General features: G+C 41.7%; 1 protein-coding gene across 4 annotated transcripts in view; it reads right to left on the reverse strand.

The window, feature by feature from the left end:
• Positions 1 to 23979, reverse strand: part of LOC137371555 (dTDP-D-glucose 4,6-dehydratase-like) — a 98923-nt gene that overhangs the window by 66050 nt on the left and 8894 nt on the right. For 2 of the 4 annotated variants that reach the window (XR_010975250.1, XM_068034373.1), the window contains exons 2-9: positions 20381 to 20447; positions 20180 to 20248; positions 18590 to 18680; positions 14268 to 14410; positions 12899 to 12982; positions 10575 to 10673; positions 7922 to 7981; positions 4077 to 4120 (exon numbers count right to left, since the gene is read on the reverse strand). Coding sequence is in view for 3 of the 4 variants with exons in the window: in XM_068034373.1 (XP_067890474.1) it covers positions 4077 to 4120; positions 7922 to 7981; positions 10575 to 10673; positions 12899 to 12982; positions 14268 to 14410; positions 18590 to 18680; positions 20180 to 20248; positions 20381 to 20447 (657 nt within the window). In the remaining variant the exon portion in view is untranslated. The remainder of the gene's footprint in view (positions 1 to 4076; positions 4121 to 7921; positions 7982 to 10574; positions 10674 to 12898; positions 12983 to 14267; positions 14411 to 18589; positions 18681 to 20179; positions 20249 to 20380; positions 20448 to 23979) is intronic. The other 2 variants (XM_068034375.1, XM_068034374.1) reach the window with 2 other exon arrangements.

Below are 23979 nucleotides of genomic sequence, written 5' to 3' on the forward strand. Positions count from 1 at the left end.
CATTGAATCTCTGTCCTCTCTCTCTCTCTGTGGCTGCTGCTTGGAAACCAGAATGCACTTTGGCTCACTGAGCTTCCGGAACATGCTGCCTTAAAGATGCATTGATCTTTTACAGTCTTAAAGGCGCACCACAATATTTCCGAATAGAGAGAAAAAAAAACACAAGACCATGGCAAGAATCTCAATGCATTAGTTTTGGCAAAACAATATTTCCCATGGTTCAATGAAGAGTGCAGGAGGGCAAGCCAGGAGCAGCCTGAGGCATACCAAAAAATGTGGTGTCAGCCTGGTGAAGCTACAACACAGGATTACTTACAAGCCAAACAGCGGAAGCAGCATGCAAAAGACAGTGCTAAGCGATCCCATAACCAATGGATCAGATCTAAGCTCTGCAGTCCTGCCACATCCAATCATGAATGGTGGTGGACAATTAAACAACTGACAGGAGGAGGAGACTCCACAAATATCCCCATCCTCAACGATAGGGAAGCCCAGCACATCAGTACAAAAGACAAGGCTGAAGCATTTGCATCCATGTTCTGCCACAAGTGCCGAGTTGATGATCCATCTCGGCCTCCTCCTGAGGTACCGAGCATCACAGATGCCAGTCTTCAGCCAATCCAATTCACTCCACATGATATTAAGAAATGGCTGAAGACACTGGATACTGCAAAGGCTATGGGCCCTGACAACATTCTGGCAATTGTACTGAAGACTTGTGCTCCAAAACGAGCCGCATCCCTAGCCAAGCTGTTTTAGTACAGCTGCAACACTGCCATCTATCTGGCAATGAGGAAAATTGCCCAGGTATGTCCTGCGCACAAAAAGCAGGACAAATCCAACCCGGCCAATTACCACTTGATCAATCTACTCTCAGTCATCAGCAAAGTGATGGAAGGGGTCGTCAACAGTGCTATCAAGCGGTACTTGCTCAGCAAAAATCTGCTCACTGATGCTAGTTCGGGTTCTGCCAGGGCCACTCAGCTCCTGACCTCGTTACAGCCTTGGCTCAAACATGCACAAAAGAGCTGAACTCAAGAGGTGAGGTGAGAGTGACTGTCCTTGTCATCAAGGCAGACTTTGATCGAGTACGGCATCAAGGAGCCCTAGTAAAACTGAGGTCAATGGGAATCAAGGGGAAAGCTCTCTGCTGGTTGGAGTCATACCTAGCACAAAGGAAGACAGTTGTGGTTGTTGGAGGTCAATCATCTCAATCCCAGGATATCACCCCAGGAGTTCCTCAGGGTAGTGTCCTAGGCCCAACCATCTTCAGCTACTTCATCAATAACTTTCCCTCCATCATAAGGTCAGAAGTGGGGATGTTCGCTGATAATTGCACAATGTTCAGCACCATTCGCGCCTCCTCAGATACTGAAGCAGCTCATGTTCTTATGCAGCAAGACCTGGACAACATCCAGGCTTGGGCTGATAAGTGGCAAGTAACATTTGCATCACACAAGTGCCAAGCAATGACCATCTCAAACAAGAGAACATCTAACCATCTCCCCTTAATGTTCAATTGCATTACCATAGCTGAATCCCCCACTATCAACATCTTGGAGTTACCATTGACTAGAAACTGAACTGGACCAGCCACATAAATGCTGTGGCTACAAGAGCAGGAAAGAAGCTGGGAATTCAGCAGCAAGTAACTCATCTCCTGCCTCCCCACTGATTGTCCACGCATCTACAAGGAACAATTTAGGAGTGTGATGGAATATTCTACACGTGCCTGATTGGTTGCAGCTCCAACAACACACAAGAAGCTCGACACCATCCAGGACAAAGCAGTTTACTTGATTGTCACCCCATCCACCAGGTTCAAGATTCACTCCCTCCACCACTGATGCTCAGTGGCAGCAGTGTGTACCATATAAAAGATGCACTGCAGCAACTCACCAAGACTCCTTCAATAGTACCTTCTAAACCCGGGACCTCTACCACCTAGAAGGATAAGGGCAGCAGATGCATGGGAACACCACCACCTGCAAGCTCCCCTCCACGCCTCACACCATCCTGACTTGGAACTATATCGCCGTTCCTTCACTGTGGCTGGGCGAACATCCTGAAACTCCCTTCCTAACAGCACTGTTGGTGTGTCTACATTCCAAGGATTTCTTGACTAAAAATTGTGTCCAGAGTAAATGGGGATCATAGGCAGCAGGAAAATAATTTGAAAATGTGAATATGACAGAATTTAAGGCCCGTGGTGGGAAAAGAGAGGACTGTGAGAATGGTTAAGTATTGGTGCAATTGCAGGTAACGTGTTTTGGAATAGGTTAGATATCGAGGATGCGTTGGAACATGACGAAGCATTAAGGAGACAGCTACAGGGAATTTTATTGAGTGAAAATAGGGGAGACAGGGAAACAATTCAGGAACAGAACCAGAATGTCCTAACCATCCAAGATGAGGTAATCCTCTTCCGGCAAGTCCAAGAAACCATAAATAATTAAGAATAAATGGAGAGCAGAGAAAGAAACAGCTAAGCACAACTTAAGGAAGCTACATGTTAAATCAGGTGGGGATAGTACTTAATGACACAGAGAACAACCGCATCCCAGCTTTTACTAATGACACTATGTTCAAAAAATGGACTGGAGATAGAGGTAATGTAGAGAGAGCTCAGCAATATGGGCTAGCCCACCTAGTAAAGAGAGATGGAGATTACCCAGATTAGACCATGGGGGTGGTACCGGCAGTCTAATGGTTACCCCATCTAGAAGAGGGTACAGAATGGGAGGTCTTTAAGGTAGAATATAAAGGGACGCTGGAACAAGAATCTCTTCCGATATATCACATCTAACCATCATAATTCATCGACGTTATACTCAGGACAGTCCAAATCGTGAGTCTTGCACAGAGAAAGAAGGAATTTACACGTGTTGTTTTGATGTTAGAAATCCTGGAAAACCGACTTGTGGTTTTACTTTAGATCATGAATCATCAAACTGTAAAATGAATTTCCAGCGGTGGGAGGAAGACAATGGCAAACACTTGCATTTGAATATGGAAATCTATTGTGTCACCACCAATTCTTTGAAAATGAAGTATTATCCCACTTTTTGTTTCAAACCCACCAAGATCACCCAGATAGGGAATGGTGTTATGTTCCCAGCACCTACCCATAACATCACTGAGATCACAGTTAACTTTGGAATGCAGGAAGAAGCACTGAAGGCAATAATACAGCTGGGACAATGCAGCCCTCCTCTATCTGTAAATTTTAAATCCATAATATAAAAAACTACAACCTCTTAAAAGGGCTATGATGTGCTAAGATAATGAGCGAAGAGAGAAAGGAATTGAAAATCTGGGAAATAGACACTGGTAGGAAACAAAAACAAGAAATGCTGGAATCACTCAGCAGGTCTGGCAGCATCTGTGGAAAGAGAAGCAGAGTTAACGTTTCGGGTCAGTGACCCTTCTTCGGAACAGATTTCCAGCATCCGCAGTATTTTGCTTTTATATTGGTAGGAAACAGTTGTGAAGGTAAGTCAATATCCCTGGCCCAGTTCTGATGAAGGGTCACTGACCTGAAACATTAACTCTGCTTCTGTCTCCACAGATGCTGCCAGACCTGCTGAATATTTCCAGCATTTCTTGTTTTTATTTCAGATTTCCAGCATCTGCAGTATTTTGCTTTTATTATCCCTGGCTCAGAGCTATTTCTACTGCTCATATTGATGCAAGCGATAATAAAAATTGTGATAATATTCATCCTCTGCTACTTGAGGCATCTCACCTCAAAACTGTGGAAGTGCAGTACTGAATTGAGCTGGACCACAACTCTCATGCCTAAATTAGAATAATGGCCAAAGAAAATATTGAGGGATCAATATGTTGCCAACAATCCATAATGATGACTTAGCTTCAACAGTACAGTGAGGCCCCTGACTATCAGGTCCAAAATGTAGTTATTTACATTTTTCAAAATACTTGTATACGAATTTTCTTTTGGCACTTTAAAAAGAAATTTTCTTAAACCCATATGAAACAGTAAAATAAAATGATAAACCCAAACCAATGGGCAACAAATATCTTGCCACAGCCTCAAATCCCATAAAGCTACTTACCATTTTCGGTTACGTTGCAATAAGGCTATGAATTTTGGAATAACCTAAAGAAAGATTAAAGCAACATGATGACATTTAAAGATTTAAAAGTTTGGTTCATCTATCGCAACACAGAATTACACTGCTTTCAAAAAAAACTATCAATAAATATAAATGCATACATATGACATCTGGTGCATTTAGCAAATTTGTGCCAGTTTACTTGTAAATTTACCATATTTTAATTTAGATTATCAAACCGTCCATGATTACATCTGATTTATTTCACAGACAGCTTTAATTGTTTTTAAGCAACATTACAAATGGAAACTTTAGCAAACATCAAAAGACAGCTCACTAAAATTACAAAACTCACAAGGCAGCATTGAGCATTAGATTATGGAAAAGTGCCTTTCCTCATGTATATTTCAAAAAATTGCTTTAAATTGGATTGTAATAAGAAATGATCCAAACAAGCCTTTATTCTGTACACAAAATATTTAAAGATCATTTGGATTGTTCTATTTAAAATCAAGAGGGAAAAAAAGACTAAAGGATTAATCTTTGGAAGTTCAATAAAGCAATAAATGATACTTAAATGATCCACACAACAGTAAACTAACCCTGAGCTAATAGGGATCCCAAGTGAAACAAATCATAGGAGTTGCAACTACACTGTCCCAAGATGTATTTTCCTGATAATGTTGGAACAATGTAGTTGCAATTATTTTCAGAATAATGAATATACAGAAGAGCTTTAAAGGATACCAAATTCTACAAGAATTATGTGGTTTATAAAGATTAGATTGCAGCCTTATAATTACTGTTTATAAATACATAAATAGACTTTGATTCCAACTCTGCTCTATCGTGTATACCCCTCCACTCTGTTGGCTGCAAAACTTTCAACCATCCATCCGCCTACCATGGAACTCTCTCTCCAAAAGAACGAAATCTCTTCGCCACCTTCCCTAATGTCCCTCTGACTTTTAGTTGGGTCTGAACCCTTGGGATATTTTGTTACATTAAAAGGTGCTATATAAATGTAAAAGTTTTTATTTAATTTTAGTTTTATTTTTATGCTTGCAGCCAACTGCTAGTATACTTCACATGTCAAGAAATGTTAGCATTCATGATTTGTAACTAATACCATTAATACAAAGTTATTGAGGGATGTTCTGTAGTGATCGTGCAGCAGTATTAACATTTAAACTTACATACTAGTCAAAACATTTGGTCAACTAGCTAAAAATACAGAGAAATCCATAACAATCAAACAGCAGTTTCATAATCCACCCCCCAAATTTACTAGTATATTATAATTATTACCATGTAAATTTTGCAATACTTCTCAAACTTTTCTGGCCCACCCAGAATTCCTAGTTTTTTGTCCTCCAGGGTTATGGATACAGTGTTTGTAAGTCGACAAAAAAGAGCACTGAATCTTTAAAAGGCCGTGGAGGTGGGACCGGAGGCAGAAGGGGTTGCAATATCCCTCCACTGGCCGGCGGGTAGTCTGTTAGGCCAATCTCTACACACTGACTAGAATTTTCCAATCAGCATACAAGCCCCCCACTGAGGACGAAACACAGTCAAATGGGTTGGAGGCGGTCTCCCGGCAACAGACTGGAGGGGGGGCGGGGGGCAGTGTTCCATCCACTTAGCTGTCGGGCCATAGCTGCGGCCGCTGGCTGTCCAGTGTACATTTGCCCCTGCACAACGATGGCCTGGCAGCTGTGGACGTTTTTACAGTGAAAAGCTTTTAAAATCACTTCAGACGATGCCTCCAACTTGAGGAGTCCTCTCTCTACCTGCATTGGCAGCTCCCACTTCTGGCAATGGGGCTGCTCATCTGAGTGCTGGAGGGCCTCCCTATTGGCCTTCCAGCCTTGGGAGCCTGTGCCAAGTCCTTAATGGTTGCTCCTCAATTATGGCCTGAAAGCTGTGGCCACACTTTTTTTTAAAACATTTTTATAATTCTTCAGAGGGCAACTCCATCTTGAGGTGTTCTCATGTTCTCCTACCTACATCGGCACCGCCAGCTCTCCCGGTGGGGCTGCTGGCTGGACCTCACGGTGGGCCCCCTGATTAGGCCTGCCAGTTCCCTGGTCTGCGACGTCCTTAAATGGATGGACAGGGCTTTCAGAGGCAGCTTGATTGGTTGCCTCTGGGATGATCACAGCCGGCTTTCCGTCATGGCCACCTCTGGGTTCCTGACCCAGAATTGAGCCCAAAGATGGGGTCCTGATAATCTTAGCAAAATCCAGCTCATAGAGAACAAAAGCAAGGAGGTTATGATGAACCTTTATAAAACACTGGTTCGGCCTCAACTGGAGTATTGCATCCAATTCTGGGCACTGCACTTTAGTAAGAATGGAAAGGCTTTAGAGAGGATGCAGAAAAGATTTAGGAGAATGCTTCCAGGGATGAGGGACAGCAGTTACATGGACAGAGAAGCTGGAGTTGTCCCCTTAGAGGAGAGAAAGTTGAGAGGAGATTTGATATGAGTGTTCAAAATCCTGAAGGGTCTGGACAAAGTAGATTGAGAGAAACTGTTCCCATTGGCGGAAGGTTCAAGAATCAGAGGACACAGATTTAAGGTAATTAGCAAAAGTGCCAACTGTGACATGAGAAGAAACCTTTTACACAGCGAGTAATTAGGATCTAGAATGCACTGCTTGAGAGGATGGTGGAGGCATATTCAATTGAGACTTTCAAAAGAGAAATGGATAAATACCTGAAGAGAAAGAAGTTGCAGGGCTACAGGGAAAGGGTGGAGGAGTGGGACTAGTTGAGTTGCTCTTCCAGAGAGCTGGCAAGGACCTGACAGGCGGAATGGCCCCTTTTGTGCTGCACCCATAACACGATTCTATGAAATTATGTATGTGATTGTTGCTCTGCATCACTGGTAAACATAGAAAATAGGAGCAGGAATAGGCCATTCGGCCCTTTGAGCCTGCTATGCCATTCATTACGATCATGGCTGATCATCCAACTCAGTAAACTGTTCCCGCTTTCCCCCCATATCCTTTGATCCCTTTCACCCCAAGAGCTATAACGTCTGAATGGAGATGGAGTCAGGCTTCACTCTGATTCTGGGGTGAAGTAGAATAAGTATCCCTGGAGGAGGCAATCACATTCTGCTTTTCTCTAGAATCAGATTGGGCTCTGGCACAGGACCTTCAACTGCACACACTTAGTACTGATTTGTTTTGCTATACATAGGAAGGAAAAAGCTCCCATAAATAATTTTGCAGAGGAGACAAAGAATTCTAGTTGTCGTCCTCAAGTGTTTCATTGAATTTGCCTGAGGGCAATTTTCTCCTCTTTGAGCGATAGTGAAGATGCAATGAGTAAATGAGAAAGGTTCAATTATAATCATATGTCCATACAATTTTTGTAATATGGACAACAGATATTTGTTAGCATTTTTTGGTCATATCATTGCAATGTTTGAAAATTAGAAAACTATACTCGTGAGAACGTACATTATAAAGGCTGTTAGTAATTTATTTGTAAAAAAAAGTAGGAAAAATCCATGTCCATCTATTCCCTCTAAGATCACAGAATAAAAAGAACTTCAAGATCCATTTAGAATATCTTAAATAACAGAAAATTAAATATTTCAGCATGGATTTCATGCAGGCCTAAGGCAAACACAGAACCTAGAAATTTACAATATGGAGGATGGAGGGAGGCCTTCTTGCACATTGTGTTTGATTTGATTGGTAGCAGAAATGCTCAGTAAGGTACATAAAGTATTTTCAATGTTCTCCATTTTTTTTTTGGTCAGCTGCTCCAGTAAGTGCTGAAGCATTGGTCAGATTCTTGTCAGGTTGGAGAATGACATAGCAAAGCACACTTACTTTTTCTGGATATTGATGAGGTCCATAAACATTACCACTTCTTGTTATAATGACTGGAAACTACAGAAAATATAGTTTAAAAAGAAAAATTAAAACAAAGAAGTTCATGCATGTACTAAACAGGGACAACGTGTACATATATAGAACTTGTCATGTGTAAGAAGATTTTACAATAATAAGAAAAAAAGATTCAGTGGACATTAGGGCAAGTGCTGGAAAATGGGATTAGAATAGTTAGATGCTTGATGGCCGGCACAGACACAATGGGCCGAAGGGCCTGTTTCTGTGCTGTACAACTCTATGACTCTAGATATTTGAGGAAATGATCCCTGGGCTGAATTTTCACCAGGCAGAGAGGAAACAGGAGCCGGGTCTGTTTTGGGGTCTGAAACCTGCCTCCAGTAGGAAACTGATTAAAGTTCAGATCTTCAGGGAGGTGAGCCCTTAATTGATGTAGGTTTCCTGTCCACTTAGAGCCATTGGGAGCTGGAATGGAGGTGGATCAGGTAAAGTGTGGGACTCATTGGAACACCCATGGCAGTCATTACTGAAGCTGCAGGTTGTCCTGAGGGGGAGATTTGTGCCAAAGCCTTCCACTGCACCAGACGTCAGTGAGATGTCACAGGGGAACCGGAAGCCTGGTATCTGGGGCAGAGCAGGTCCTCGCTTCATCGATGCCGATCTGGATCTAATGCGAGAGGCCGTGAGGGTGCGGAGGGAGGTCTTCTTCCCAGAGGGTGGCGGGAGAAGGCCACCTCGTCGTGCAGCTGGGACATCTCTCTGTCTTCCTCCTCTTCTCTTACTTCCTGCTCCTCTCCTGACGAGCTCTCTCTTTCCAAGGCCTCACCGTCCTCAAGGTCCACACCTCTCTAGAGGGCCATGTTATGGAGAACACAGCAGGCCATCACAATGACAGAGGGTATTGGGGGGGGTGCCACCCGACCAGAATCGCATCTTCATAAGCCCAATGACCTCGCATCATCATAAGCCCAATGATCTGCTCAATGGTTGTCCTGATGAGCAGTTGAAATTGGTTGTATCGCGTCTGTCTCTTACAGGGGTCAGTAGCCGTATCTTCAAGGGATTTTCCTTGTTCACTAGGATCCACCAATGTACTTTGGGGGTTGGAGTGAAGATCTGTGACAGCCTGGACTGCCAGAGGATAAAGAAATCATGACAGCTGCCAGGAAAGCAAGCACACACATGGAGGAAGTTCTTGTAGTCACAGACCAGTTGGAAGTTGAGGGAGTGGAAGCCTTTCTGTTGATGGATCTCACTGGGCAATCCCTGGGTGCTTTGATGGCCACATGTGTGCAATAAATGATGCCCTGCACCTGGGGTAATCCAGCAATGCTGGCAAAACCCAATGCCCTCCATCCCTGTGAAGACATGCTTGTCGTTAAATGACTGTGCTGTCCAGCTCTGGCAAAGAGGGCATCAGTGGCCAGCAAGATGCAATGTTTTGCAGCTGTTTTAAGATGCAAGTAAGGTCCACAGCTAATCGTTGGAAGGAATCATAAGTGAAGAAGTTCACAGCCACAGTGACTTTGATGCCACTGTGAGGACATGGCGACCAGTGCTGAAAGGTGCGAGGTCTTTGACAACGAGAGCACAGATGTCTCTGACCATCTGCCTGGAGATTCACAGTCCGCTGCGGCACTGGATCTTGGTCATTTCCAGGTAGCTTCATCTTTAGTAGTGGATCCTGTGTTGAGGGTATGGCCTCTGTTGCTTTCTTGCCCTTCCTTCCTCTCCTGTGCCTTCCAGATGCCCAGGGCTCTGTCCTTCCTGCAGAGGATGTGTTGCCCCTCATTGCCACTGTTTCCAAAATATGACATGTGTGCCCCCATTGTCATCTGGAGTCTTCTTTTTGGGCAGAAGGCTACCCAGTAGTTCTCTGCCCTGCGATGTCAGGAGGGTGCTGACTCCGCTCAAAGCCCCGGTGCTGAGTGTCCACGCTCCCTGCCACCTGTGCAGCGCCAAAGTCACCACCTTATTAAGTGCCCAGTTCCCCTTTGCCCCAGTGACCCTCTTATGGGGCCAGGGTGATGCCTTGGGGCAGCCATAACTGGCTCTCCATCCATTACCCGCCTGCCTTCAGCTGCTCAGTTTCTGAAGGTGCAGGTAAACTGTCCGCCCCTTTAAAAATTAAAAGGTCGGTCTCTGACAAGCTCTTAACAAGATTCTAATCTGTATTTGTTGGCCTCAATTTGAGGGAGAGCAGTATTCCTGTCCCACCCTCCTCCCGCTCTGTTCATTATTGATGGAGCCAGGAGCAGCATCTTGAAATCGACATGCCAGCCAGAACTGGTATTTTCGGGGCACCCTGCCTCAAAAATTCAGCTCCCTGCATCTGAATTGATAGGCCCTGAGGTGCAATTTCTATTTGGCCTTAGGCCTCATTATCATCAAGCCAGTGAGCTGTAGACATCAAATAGGGATTTAGTTGGAGATGAGGAATTAAAGATTGTGCCGCTGTGGCATTAACAATGGCCCTCGAGTAAGTCCATAAAGGGGATGATTTGAGGGAGAGTGGCAGTGATTAGGAAGAGTGGGAAGTTACACTGGATTCCAAAGCACTGACCAAAATTACTTTGAAAAAATATCAGTAATCCTTACATATATTTTAGTTAAATACAATATATAACCTTACCCTGAAGCTTTCCCAATAGGACAAAACTATACATTCAGATGCTGCTTTTGATGCTGCATAAGGATTGGTGGGATGTTTAGGTGATGCTTCATTAAATTCCTAAATCAAAGAAGCAGTTTTATATATATATATATTTAAAAGATACACATTTACAACAGTGACAACTTGCATGTTCAGGCAGTGTTACAATTGGCAAGTTAACATTAAAATGGCATTTGTATAGCATTGTTTAAGGTATAATTATTCATCACATTAAAAGTAGTTCCTTGGCAGCCCCACCCCTTCAATCAGAGGAACTGATGAATAGTGTTCAGATCGTTATGTTTTGGAAAGAACTTAAAAGGGAAATCCCATTAACACCCAGCAATTTGTCATCTGAGTATTAAGCACATGATACTGAGAATTTTCATACAGCTGGGGAACTGCATTTTCAAGCTAATGCAAATACATCTAAAAGCATTAGCAGATGTTGTGGCATCGCTCATAGACAAAAGGTGGAAAGTTAGTTTCTCTCTTCTTATAACTGCTCATTTTCATCTGTATCAATATTTCTATCACCCTCTGCCTTTGCCTCCTACTAATTCTCCCCTTTCATGCGATTTCTCATTATATCTATCGCAATCCAGTTCCCGCTGACTCATTCTCTCTCCTGTTAAGAAAAAAAACAGGCGTTCCTTTTAAATAGATCTGGATGACCTTACTTTGATCTGGTTAGAGCTGCTACAATAACATTTGAGATCATTATTGAGCAAATGTTTTCAGCATACATGTACATATATCCACAAATATTACTTTACCTGATCTCATTCTTGAACATGCTGGGAAGTTTTCTATTAATTGGGGCATCATGGGAGCTCATCATTTTCTTTTGTTTTTCTGTAGGAAAGATATGTCCGTTGGCATAGGGAACATGCTTGGCAGGTGGAATAGGCTGTCTGAACTGCCATCATCTATTTGCTTGCTAAGGTTTCTCATGGGTACTAATTAATCAAACCCTCAACTTCTGTCAAGGGTAGCACTTTTCTCTAGAGGTCAACAATTTTTTTTCTGACTGTGGTTTTGTTTTGCTCATTTATAGCAATATTTCATCTGTTTAAAATGCCCATAACTACGAATCACAATTTTCTCTTCTGACCAAACTCTCTTTCAGCTTGTTCTTGTATCCAAAATATCACGTCTGGTATAATATGTTGCTTGAACAGTGAAAAAGGTAACTCCTGGCAAATTATATCGAATAATACAGCTTTTAGAGATCTGCAACCTCTTTCATGGAAGGTGTCTTTCTAGGCTGAAAAACTCTTGATAAATATTATGTACTGATGCTTTATTTAGTTTTAAACATATCTTAGCAAATTAACACTTGAAAATGTCCCTCATAAAAATGTGCAAAACAAGTCCAAACCACGGCTTAATCAGTACAAAAAAAGCACAAAATTGCTTCTAATAGAATGGAGGAAGCCAGGAGGGGGCAGAACAGTCAAGTCAAAGGCTGGGAGGGAGTGCAGTGTCCAGATCTGGGTTTAGGAGAGACCAGGCAAATAGAAACGACCTTAAGGTCATACAACAGTGACTGGGAGGACCGACAATTGACCAACAAAGACTGCTTCAAAGAGGACAGCATGAGTTCTGATACAGAAGCAGCACACAACACCAAGACCCTTCATAAAGGACTTAAAGAACAGGTCCACGATGGAAGTTGTGGAGACCTAAGGCCTAGCAAATGTGTAGGGAAGGAAGTGACGAGGTCTAGGAGTGACATTCAAATGGCTAGAGTTGGTAAGTGGGTCAATGGAGTGATAGACTAATGAATAATCATAGTAGCAAAAAAAGGGATAACTTTTTATTTTTTTAATGATGACCACCAAAGGGAGGGAGTTTGATGTTTCATATATTTTGCAGCTAAAAATCTTAATATATTATATATAGATTTTTAAAAATCTTGCATCTGCATCTATTTCCTCTGAGCCACGACTTCTTGCTGTCCAATTTTTATCAGACATTTTGAGTTAATATTTTCCATTATAAATTCCTATGTGCACATATAAATGATTTCACCTACATAAATATGTCATGCTCTTAAATGCACAATCTGGCCACTGGGTGGCTGTATGGCTAGTCTGTGAACACCTTCAGTGCCTTTCAGTGAAGATTTTCAGAGACTGTGACTACCAGCTTCTTTTACCTTCATGGAAGTTTTTGCTTCTTCCTCACCAGCATTTTTTTTAATAAGGTTGATTTTAGTTTTATTCATTTTTTTCCTTTTACAGACTCTTCCAGCCTCCTGCACATGCAATGTTAACACTTAAATAATATTTTTCCCTGACCTTTCGCATTTGCCTTTCGCTCATCTTCGTCATTTTCTCTTGTATACACTGACAGCCCTTCACAGTCTTGCCGGACATTTGTGTCTGCAACAACAAATTTACTAAAACTTCTAATGAATAAAAGGTAAATAATTTAAATATATAATTTCCTGCTCTGTCCTCCCCTGAAGCTGGACCTTCCTCCTATCGTGATGAGCACATCCCACCAATTTTGCATGGCCCACACTCTTCATGGTGGCATGAGATGACTCAACAGGAAAACTCATCCATCAAACAACAGTATTTTGCACATCTCAACCAGGATCATGGACAGAAATGTTTCCTTTTGAACTCTTTTTATTTATGTGTGATAACTTTATACATTTGTAGAAAACAAACAATGATCTACCTTGCTTTAGGAAAGGGGTGGAATCTGGAATAGATAAGCAGCAGTACGCGTCAAAAGGCACAACCCACCAACACCACACCCTCAACTCCCCAACCCAACAAGCCACACACCCTCAGGTTCATCCAACCACCCACTCTGCATCAAAAAAACTACATCCTAGATTTAACCATTAACATTTGCAAGCTCCCCATGCTGTGCTCCACTTCCTCTGAACTGCAAGAATAACCCAATCTTACCCAGAACAAGATTTCCCTAATCTCTGGAGTTCCCACCCTAAACCTCTTCACCTCCCTTTCCTCCTTTAAGTCGCACCCCCCCCCTTAAAACCTACCTCTTTGATTGTCTACCCTAATATCTCGTTATGTGGTTCAGTGTCATGTTTCATTCCATAATGCACTGTAAAAGACCATGGGATGATTTATTACATTAAAGGTGCTATATAAATAAAGGTTGTTGTTGTTTAAGCTATCGCTCTTACCCTCTTTCTTAACCCCCCCAAAAAGGAATCGACATGTAATTTCGAATGAGCTCCAGAACCCAACACCTTGTGACAAGCAAGGGGGTGGGGGAAGAACAAGGAAGAAAGAGATAAGGACTGGAAAGAGAAACGATAGGAAGCGAGGGTACACTTGGGGAGAGGGGAAGGGGAGGAAGGGACATGGCAGTGGGAGAAGGTAAGAGATACAGAGATGGGGAAAAGGGCACGGGGCAGGGCACAAGATCATGCAACACAAAAGATGAAAAGATTGCTTATTTTGAGATTCTGAAAGTTTGCAACCTTGTCTATGGATAAAAAGTAAAATTCTCTTTCAAGTTACACTTGCAGATTTGTAAGTTTCAATGAATAGCGATTACTATTTTTCTGCCACTCATTATTGCTCTTAATCATTACCATTGAAACTCCACTATCAAGGAATGTTGCACACATGCATTCTCCAGGAATTGACTGACAGATTAAACCAAATGATTAACATTAGTTACCTCATTAATACTTCCTCCATAGACTTCATCAGTACTAACATGAATGAATTTCTCAATATTAGCCTGATAAGCAGCTTCCACAAGGACTTCTGTACCATAGACATTCACATTTGTGAATTCTGAAGAACAACAAAAGGACTTATCTGAAAAAAAAAGTTAAAGCATTTTTTGGGCTAGTAGCATTGAATTCTTGTTCTTGTAACAACAATTTTAAATAAATTCTTTGAATTTTGTTTGAAGTATATTCACTAAGGCAAACAACATATAAAAAATTGTAGGAGACAGAAATCTGAAATACACAAAAAATGCTAAAACTACTGCAAGGAATAGAGTGCAGCTGAAATTTCTCACTTGAAATGTTAATTTTTCACTAGTGATCAAAGTGTTGTGCATTTCCACAATTTTCTGTTTCTATACAAAAAATTGTTAAAAGATTTAATATCAGAGCAAAGAAAAATGTGATGTATATAAAGTTATACAGCAAATTATTTTTAAAAAATTATCATTTACCCAAGGGGAAATGTGAAATGTTCTATTTAGAGCACAAATCACAATGGGTCACTGATGAGTGAGACCACCTCAACTCCAACGATAACATTTTGGCCAGATATTTTAAAATATTTTTACCAAAAACATTATTTTACAAATCAGAGGAAGTCGTATTCAACCTTTACAGTACTCTACTCAGAGCAAACCTTGAGCAGTGTATCTGGTTCTGGCTATCAAGGGAGAGATTCAAGCTCCAGGAGCTATTAAGAGACGAGTCATAAGACTGAACCCTAGTATCACAGGACTCTGTTATGAAGACTAAATAGGAAAGATGACTGATAGGTAAAGAGTAGAGAAGAGGTAGATCCAGAATGCTACTAATCTGAGACAAAGGGGTCAAAGGTCTAAATGAGTAAAAAGACCCTTGTTGAGAAGTTGTTCTTCACAAAATGATTAACATATGGGATGAACAAGCAGGGTAGTGGAGGCAAAGCCTTTGGAATCAAGTTTGATGACATGAAATGGAACCATAGGCTATTTCTATGCATATAAGCCAAAAGGCCTTTTTCATCTGTAAGCAACCTGTGAACAAAATTCCAGTATTAGCTATTTACAGTGGCACGGCTTTTGTGGTCAGCAAAAGAAACGGCACTTGCTGTTCACTAGGTTACAGATTTTTGGTGGGCTTTTGAGTGGCAACTTGACATCATCGGGTGTCTGATCCAGTGTGGCGTCCTCTACAGGGGATCTGTGGTATTTGTGAGCATGGCAAGCAACAGTGTAGCCCTTTTCAGAGACTGAACCAGGAATTATAAATTAGAATATTTAATTCATTGTAAAATCGTGCAGAAAAAAAAATAAAGTGAGGGAAAGAAAATGGGATTAAAAGATAAAAGAGACAAACAGAAAAGTAAAAAATAAATTTTAAATCTGAAGGATGAAACTACAAATTTCTAAAATTAAATTTTCAGTGCCAGAGAGGTAATTTTGCAGCAATTAAGTCTTGCCACGCTATTAAAAATATATTTACACCTGAATGCACCATATCTAACTTCTTCTGGAATGTTTTATAGGTAACTAGTGGGTAAGTACTGCAACTTCACATAGAATCAGAAACAGAATCATAGGAATTTACAGCACGGAAGGAGGCCATTCGGCCCATCATGTCCACACCGGTCAACAAGTAGCCATCCAACCTAATCCTACTTTCCAGGTCTTACTCCATACCCTGTAGGTTATGGCACTTCAAGTGCACATCTAAGTACTTTGTAAATGTTTTGAGGATTTCTATCTCTACCACACTTTTAGGCAGTGAGCTCCAGATCCCCACCACCCTCTGGTTTAAAAAAAATTCCTTTCGAATCCCCAATAAACCTTCTACCTCTTACCCTAAATCTATGTACCCTCATTCTGGACCCCACAACGAAGGGGATTAGGGCCTTCCCTCTATCTAGACCCCTCATAATTTTATACACTTCAGTTAGGTCTGTCCTCAGCCTCCTCTGTTCCAAAGAAAACAACCGTAGCCTATCCAATCTTTCCTCAGACCTAAAATTCTCCAGTCCAGGCAACATCCTCGTAAATCTCCTCTGCACCCTCTCTAGTGCCATCACATTTTTCCTAGATGCGATGATCAGAACTGCATGCAGCACTCCAGCTGTGGCCTAACTAGTGTTTTGTATAGTTCCAGCATACCCTCCCAGCTCCTTTATTCCATGCCTCAGCTAATAAAGGCAAGTATCCTGTATGCCTTCTTGACCATCTTATCTACCTGTTCAGCCACCTTCAGGGATCTGTGGACATGTACCCCAAGGTCCCTCTGTTCCTCCACAATTCTCAGTATCCGACCATTTATTGTGTATTCCCTTGCCTTGTTAACCTTTCCCAAATGGGTTACCTCACACTTCTCCAGACTCAACTCCACTTGCCACTGTTCTGTCCACCTGACTAGTCCACTGATATCTTCATCCCTTTACATGAATTAAATGCTAAATCTACCAGTTAGCAAAGCTTGTGGAGAAGCAGGGCAAATCAGACAGCAATTTCTAGAATTGCGTGTTTTTTTATTTGTTCATGGGACGTGGGCGTCACTAGAAAGGTCAGCATTTATTGCCCATCCTTAGCTGCCCTTGAGAAGGTGGTGGTGAGCCACCTTTTTGAACTGCCGCAGTCAATGTGGTGAAGGTACAAACACAATGCTGTTAGGTAGGAGCTCAAGGATTTTGACCCAATGACATATGCAGGTAGCTGACTCTTGGATAAATGAAAGCAAAATACTGTGGATGCTGGAAATCTGAAATAAAAACAGCAAGTGCTGGAAATACTTAGCAGGTCAGGCAGCATCTGTGAAGAGAGAAGCAGAGTTAACATTGCAGGTCTGTGACTCTTCAGCTGACTCTTGGGCTGTGCACCCGATTACTTGGGTAGCACCTTTCTCCCCTTGCAGGCCCCCAATGTGCTCCTCTGGCCTTCTGCTATCCAAGAGGCTGCATCTGCCACAGTTCATCCTGGCTGCTCTGTCCAATGTCAAAGCAGCTTGTTCCATCTGAACTCCCTCATTTTGGCTTTATGCAATCACCAGGCCATCCCCTGCCAACCTCAGGTACCCAGGTGATGCCAGCGGCCTCACAAACCACTCCAGATCCCTGCCACTCACCACTGAGAAATGCAAGTATAACAGCTGCAGCAATAGCCATTCTTTGCCACTTTTGAAGCAACTGCACTTTACTTTGTGCCTCTGCATAATTTTAATCAGCCCTTCTCAAAGCCCTCATGGCATCCCATTGTGTTCACAACTTGAACACTCTGCTGTGTTCTCCACATGGTGTCCTCCATATTCCCAACCTTTGAAAATTAAACACTGCTGCTGACAAGCCTGTTAATGAGCTCTTATATGAACTCAATAGGCACTTAATTGGAGGCCTGCGCCCTACCAATTTCCTCCCAGCATCCCTTTAAAAATGGTGTCGTGTTCTGGAGGCAGCGGGTCCCAGTGCCGACCTCCAAGAACACGATCTTCAAATCGCGCTCACCTCCGCACCTGCATTCAGTGGGCTTTAAAAATCTGGCCTGTGATTTCCGAAAAGGCTATGTATTTTGGGAATTCAGAAAGTGTGGTTTTATTGTTGTATTGAAGTAATTCAAATTGGGAATAAACCCAAGATATTGTTTAATTTTAATGTCAATTTTATAGTCTAGTAATAAGAAATGATTGTTTTCTATATAAAGCTACAGTTTGTGCTTTAAGTTTCTTTAGGAAAAATGAGCCAATAGAGTTAATAAAATTAAAACTTGAGGAGATAAAAAGGTAATTTCCCCAAATTGAAGTGTAAAAATCACTATTTACCTTTTTGCTCCTACACAAGTAGTAGAGGTGATCTGCCCAAGGACAGCTGCTCTGCTCATTCCTCCACACCTCACGGTCCTGTGTTTTCCTCTTCGGTTGCTCGTAAGTGCCTCCCAATTCTTAACTTCCATGAGAAATTAGCAATATGGACTCAGGGAAAAAGTAGTTTCCCATTGCCTTCCTCATATGTCCTTTAAAGGTAACACAAGTCCTCTTCGCAAAGGATCCTCCCGCCTGTAAGGAGCCACTGTCCCTCAAGGGTCTAGCTCTTCTGCCATCACCACCGAAAATTTGCTAGTTCCTCTGTTGACTATGGCTCGTAATCCTGGGCATGGGGTGACTTGCAAAAGGGCAGGGAAGAGCACCCCCTGAGGTCTCAAATGACCCTGCTATCCTGCCTACATAGAACCCTAAGCAAATAAATATTCTCGGTAAACCAATAAAAAGAAAGTAAAATACAGAAAGATTTGTTACTAAAAATGCTTACCAACATGAGTCTGAGCTGCAAAATGTAGAACAATGTGAATTTTTTCAGTTCCAAACAATAGCTTCACAAAATGTTCATCACAAATATCACCCTATGAATAAAAAAAACACTGCAGTTATATATTGTTAGCATGCTTAATAAATCAGAGCCCCACAGTTATATTTTATTAAATTCACTATTAAATAATAACAAATAGCCGAACAACGATTAGTCCAAAGAAAGTAAACACAGAAAATCCACTATGTTCAAACCCAGAAAAGATCAGACAAGATGAAGTATGTGGGACCTATACTTTTGTAACTATTGGGGGTGCTGATCTTATGTTGAGCAGCTATAGAGAGTGATCAGCAGAAAAATAAAATTCTGTTATTTTAAACCACATCACTTACTTTTGGTATGAATGTAAAAGATCCCATAGCACTATTCAACGAAGAGAAAGGAGTTCTGGTGTTCTGGCCAACATTTATCCCTCATTCTCAACTACTACCAAAACACCCAAACTGATTTTTAGAAGAAGGTAAAGAAACAGATAATTAAATTTACATAGATTTTCTCCTAATCACATTTCAGTCTTGTTTGCCCACTTGGGTGGATGTAAAAGATCCCACGTCACTTTTTGAAAAGCAGAGTTTTATGGTGCCCTGGCCAACCTTCATCCCTCAGCCAACACCACCAAAACAGATTAACTGGTCATATACCTCACTTGCTGTTTGTAGGATCTTGCTGTGTGCAAATTGGTTGCTATGTTTGCCTACAAAACAACAGCTGCGACACTTCAAGTTATTAATTCGCTGTAGAATGTGCTGTGTAAATACATTATTTTTTTCTAACTATACTGACGATCAGGTCACTAATGCTAGATTTATATGAGCATTGCTGCTGGAGGTAGCCTTGACTTTGGTGGCAACACTGTGATATAGTGGCAGAACTTGCACTTCCTGTGGCACAGTTTCTTGCAGAATGGTGATTCCCCAAACAATGGCAGCAACATAATAATCAATGCCATACATAACAAGCCACTAAAGACAGCACCTGAACAACACTGATGGACATTTTGCAAGACTTTCATTAAGCCAAGCTCTCAATCTATCTGTATGAAAGAAATACAAAAATCATATTCCTGATCTGTATGAATGCTCTGATCCTCCCCCAAAGAAGCTCAATCATTTTCTGCTTGCCACTGGTGCTCTGAAACTTGTTCTACAATGTAAATGAAGTACATTCCTGAGCAGCCTCATCACATTGTTCTCTAATTAGAATATGATATTGCAATATTTAAAAACTTCAAAGGAAATGACATCATCACATATGATAATGGTATCAAATATGCCATATTGCCAAGATGACTCATGCAGAGAATCTGACCCTTGGCAATATACCACTGACTGTGCACTTCTCTGTGGTTAAAGGCAATGAGTGTTGCTCTTTAGGATCTGCAAAGAAACATTTTTCCCAATGAAGTACCCATTTTATAATTCAAAGTGATAAAGAATTTTTTTTTGGTCTCCCTTCAAAAAACTTTTGAACTGACAATGCAAAGGCAGTTAATTATCAGTAGTTATCTTAATGGTTTGGAAATGAGACAAATACCTGTATAAATCTGTAGTTTGTTCTGCTAGAAACTGATTGCAAGTTCTTTAAGCTTGCACAATAATCAAGCTGTAGGAAGGAAAAAGATGTGTGATGACAAAAAAGCAAATACTATTATTTCAGATATTATTAGGTTCATATCATAACTTTCACAGCCAATCAAACTTATTTAATACAACTTCAATGTTTTAGCAGACTCACCTTGTCCAAGTTTATGATCAAATAATCTGGATATCTTTCTAGAAGACAAATAATCACATGCGAGGCACTTCAAAGAAAAAACACATTGGATTACTTGCTTAGTAAAAGCTACTTATCCTCTGAAAAAGTACTATAAAATCCAAATAATGTGTCTAAATACTTCTTAAATGTTGTGAGGGTTCCTACCTCTACCACCCCTTCAGGCAGTGTGTTCCAGATTCCAACCACCCTCTGGGTAAAAGAGTTTTTCCTCAAATTCCCTCTAAACCTCCTTTCCCTTACCTTAAATCTATGCCACCTGGTTATTGACCCCTCCGCTAAGGGAAAAAGTCTCTTCCTATCTAACCTATCAATGCCCCTCGTAATTTTGTATACCCTCATTTACACATCTAGTCACCTCCTCGAAAAATTCAATCAAGTTAATTAGACACGATCTCCCCCTGACAAATCCATGCTGACTATCCCTGATTAATCCCTGCTCTCCAAGTACAGATTAATCCTGTCCCTCAGAATTTTTTCCAATAATTTCCCTACCACTGATGTTAGACTCACCGGCCGGCAATTACCTGGTTAATCCCTGCTACCCTTCTTGAATAATGGTACCACATTTGCTGTCCTCCAGTCCTCTGGTACCTTCTCCTGTGGCCAGAGAAAATTTGAAAATTTGTGTCAGAGCCCCTGCTATCTCCTCCCTTGCCTCACATTACAGCCTGGGATACATCTCATCTGGGCCTGGGGATTTATCCACTTTCAAGTCAGCTAAAAAATCTAATACTTCCTCCCTTTCAATGCTAATTTGTTCAAGTATATCACAATCCCCCTCCCTGATCTCTATACCTACGTTATCCTTTTCCATTGTGAACACAGATGAAAAGTAATCATTTAAAACCTCACCTATGTCCTCCGGCTCCACACACACATTGCCACTTTGCGCCCTAATGGGCCCTACTCTTTCCCTGCTTATCCTCTTGCCCTTAATATACTTATAAAAAGCCTTGGGGTTTTCCTTTATCTTGCCCGCCAGTGTTTTTTCATGTCCCCTCCTCGCTCTCCTAATTACTTTTTTAAGTACCCCCCTACACTTTCTATACTCCTCTAGGGCTTCCACTGTTTTCAGACCTCTGAATCTGCCATAAGTCGTCTCCTTTTTCCTGATCCAATCCTCTATATCTCTTGACATCCAGGGTTCCCTGGACATGTTGGTCCTACTCTTCATCTTAATGGAAACATGTCGGCCCTGAACTCTCACTATATCTTTTTTGAATGACTCCCACTGGTCAGATATAGACTTTCCTACAGCTATCTGCTCCCAGTCCACTTTGGCCAGATCCTGTTTTATCCTATTGAAATTGGCCTTCCCTCAATTTTGTACCTTATTTCCAGTCCATCTTTGTCCTTTTCCATAACTACCTTAAATCTTACAGAGTTATGGTCACTATCTTCGAAATGCACCCCCACTGACACTTCTACCATTTGTCCGGCTTCATTCCCTAGGATTAGGTCCAATACTGGCCCTTCTCTTGTAGGACTTTCCAAGTGCTGGCTCAAAATGCTCTCCCGTATGCACTTTAATAATTCTGCCCCCTTTAAGCCTTTTGTACTAAGACTATCCTAGTTGATACTGGGGAAGTTGAAATCCCCGACTGATGTTAAACTGACCAGCCAGCAGTTACTAGAATGTTTCTTACACCCTTTCTTGAATAAGGGTGTTATTTTGCCACTTTCCAATCCTCTGGCACCTCCCCCACATCTTTCCAGCAAACTTCCTTTCGCAACCTGGGATTCAAGCCTTCTGGACCAAATGATTGATCCACCTAAGTATTGCCAGCCTTTCCAGTACATCCTGCTTGATTAACTTTTTCCCCATCCATTACCTCTACCATTTCCGCTTCTACCAATATTTTGTCAGTATCCTCTTCCTTAATAAACAACAATACAATGTACTTAGTAAGTATTCCAGCCTTGCCCTGTGCCTCTAAGCATATATCACCTTCTTTGCCCCCAATAGACCACACCCCACCTCTTACTACTGGCTTACTATTTACATGCTGGTAGAAGAGTTTGGAGTTAGCTTTTATGCTAACAGCCAATCTATTCCAATATTCTCTCTTTTCCAGTCTTATTTTCTTCTTCACTTCCCCTCTCAACTTACTGCATTTGGCCTGATTCTCAACACCTGACACGCATCATACATTCTCCTTTTTTGTTTCATCACATTCTCTATCTCCCTCGTCATCCAAAGAGCGCTGGCTTTTGGTTCCCCTACCTTTTGCCCTTGTTGAAATGTATCTGAAGCATCTCTTCCTTAAAGAACACCTATAGTTCAGTTACAGTTTTTCCTGTCACTCTTTGATTCCATTTTACCCTAACTAGATCTCTTCTCATCCCATTAACGCTAGCCCTCTTCCAATTTAGAAGTTCTAGTTTAGATTGTTTCTTGCTCTTCTCCGTTGCGCATCTAAACCTTTTGATATGATGATCACTCTTATGCGTGTTCCTCCATAGACACTTGACACCTCACTCCCCAGCACCAGATCCAGCAATGCCTCCTTCTTAGTCGGGCAGAAAACATAGGGCTCAAGAAAATTCTCCTTAACACATTTCATAAATCCTCCCTCTCTTTTCCCTTTAGTCTAACATCATCCCAATCGATCTTTTGGTAATTGAAGTCCCCCAATATCACCAGTCTATAGTTCTTGCACATCTCTGTTATTTCCCTGCAAATTTGCTCCTCTTATCTCTTACTATTTGGAGGCCTATAGAATACCTCAAGTAGCGTGGTCAAACCTTTCTTGCTTCTCAACTCTTAACTGAATGAATTCTGTCCCCCACCTCCCTTTTTTCCTTCCCTACCTTTTCTGAACACTTTGTATCCCTGAATATGAAGCACCCAGTCCTCACCACTTTTAAGCCATGTTGCTGTTATTACCGGTACATCATATTCCCACACGGCTCTCTATGCTTGTAGCTCACCAGACTCTGTGCATTTATATACATGCATTATAAACCTGTCTTTGTATTCCTCGTAGTCCTTCTTAGTCTGCTGCTATCTAATATAGTACTACTTTCTCTTCTGGTACTATCCAATACTCTCACTTTATGCACCTTATTCCTCTTTTGTACTTTTATATGCTACTGCTCACCCCACTACCAATTTAGTTTAAACCCTCCCCAACCACAGCAGTGAATCTCCTGGCGAGGACATTGGTCACAGTCCTGTTGAAGTGCAACCCATCCCTTTTGAACAGGTGCCTCATGTCCCAGAACAGGTCCTAATGCCCCAAGAATCTGAAGTCTTACTTCCGCACCATGCCTCAAGCCACGCATTGATCCTCCCTGTATTCCTATTTTTACTCTCGCTACCGTCTGGCACTGGGAGTAATCCAGAGATTGCTATCTTTGGGTGCCTACTTTTTAAACTACCTCCCTAGCTCCTGAAAATCTGTCCACAGGACCTCAATGTCTCTCAATGACTCTCATACCGTTGTGTACCGCAACCTCTGGCTCACTCCTTCCCCTCTTCGTGATGTCTTTTACCCTTGTGCCAGAGAGGCAACACACTCACGTTGAGTTAGAGGAATGACTGTCGGTCCCCCTAA

Source organism: Heterodontus francisci, chromosome 6 (assembly GCF_036365525.1).
Source record: "Heterodontus francisci isolate sHetFra1 chromosome 6, sHetFra1.hap1, whole genome shotgun sequence".
Lineage (NCBI taxonomy): Eukaryota > Metazoa > Chordata > Chondrichthyes > Heterodontiformes > Heterodontidae > Heterodontus > Heterodontus francisci.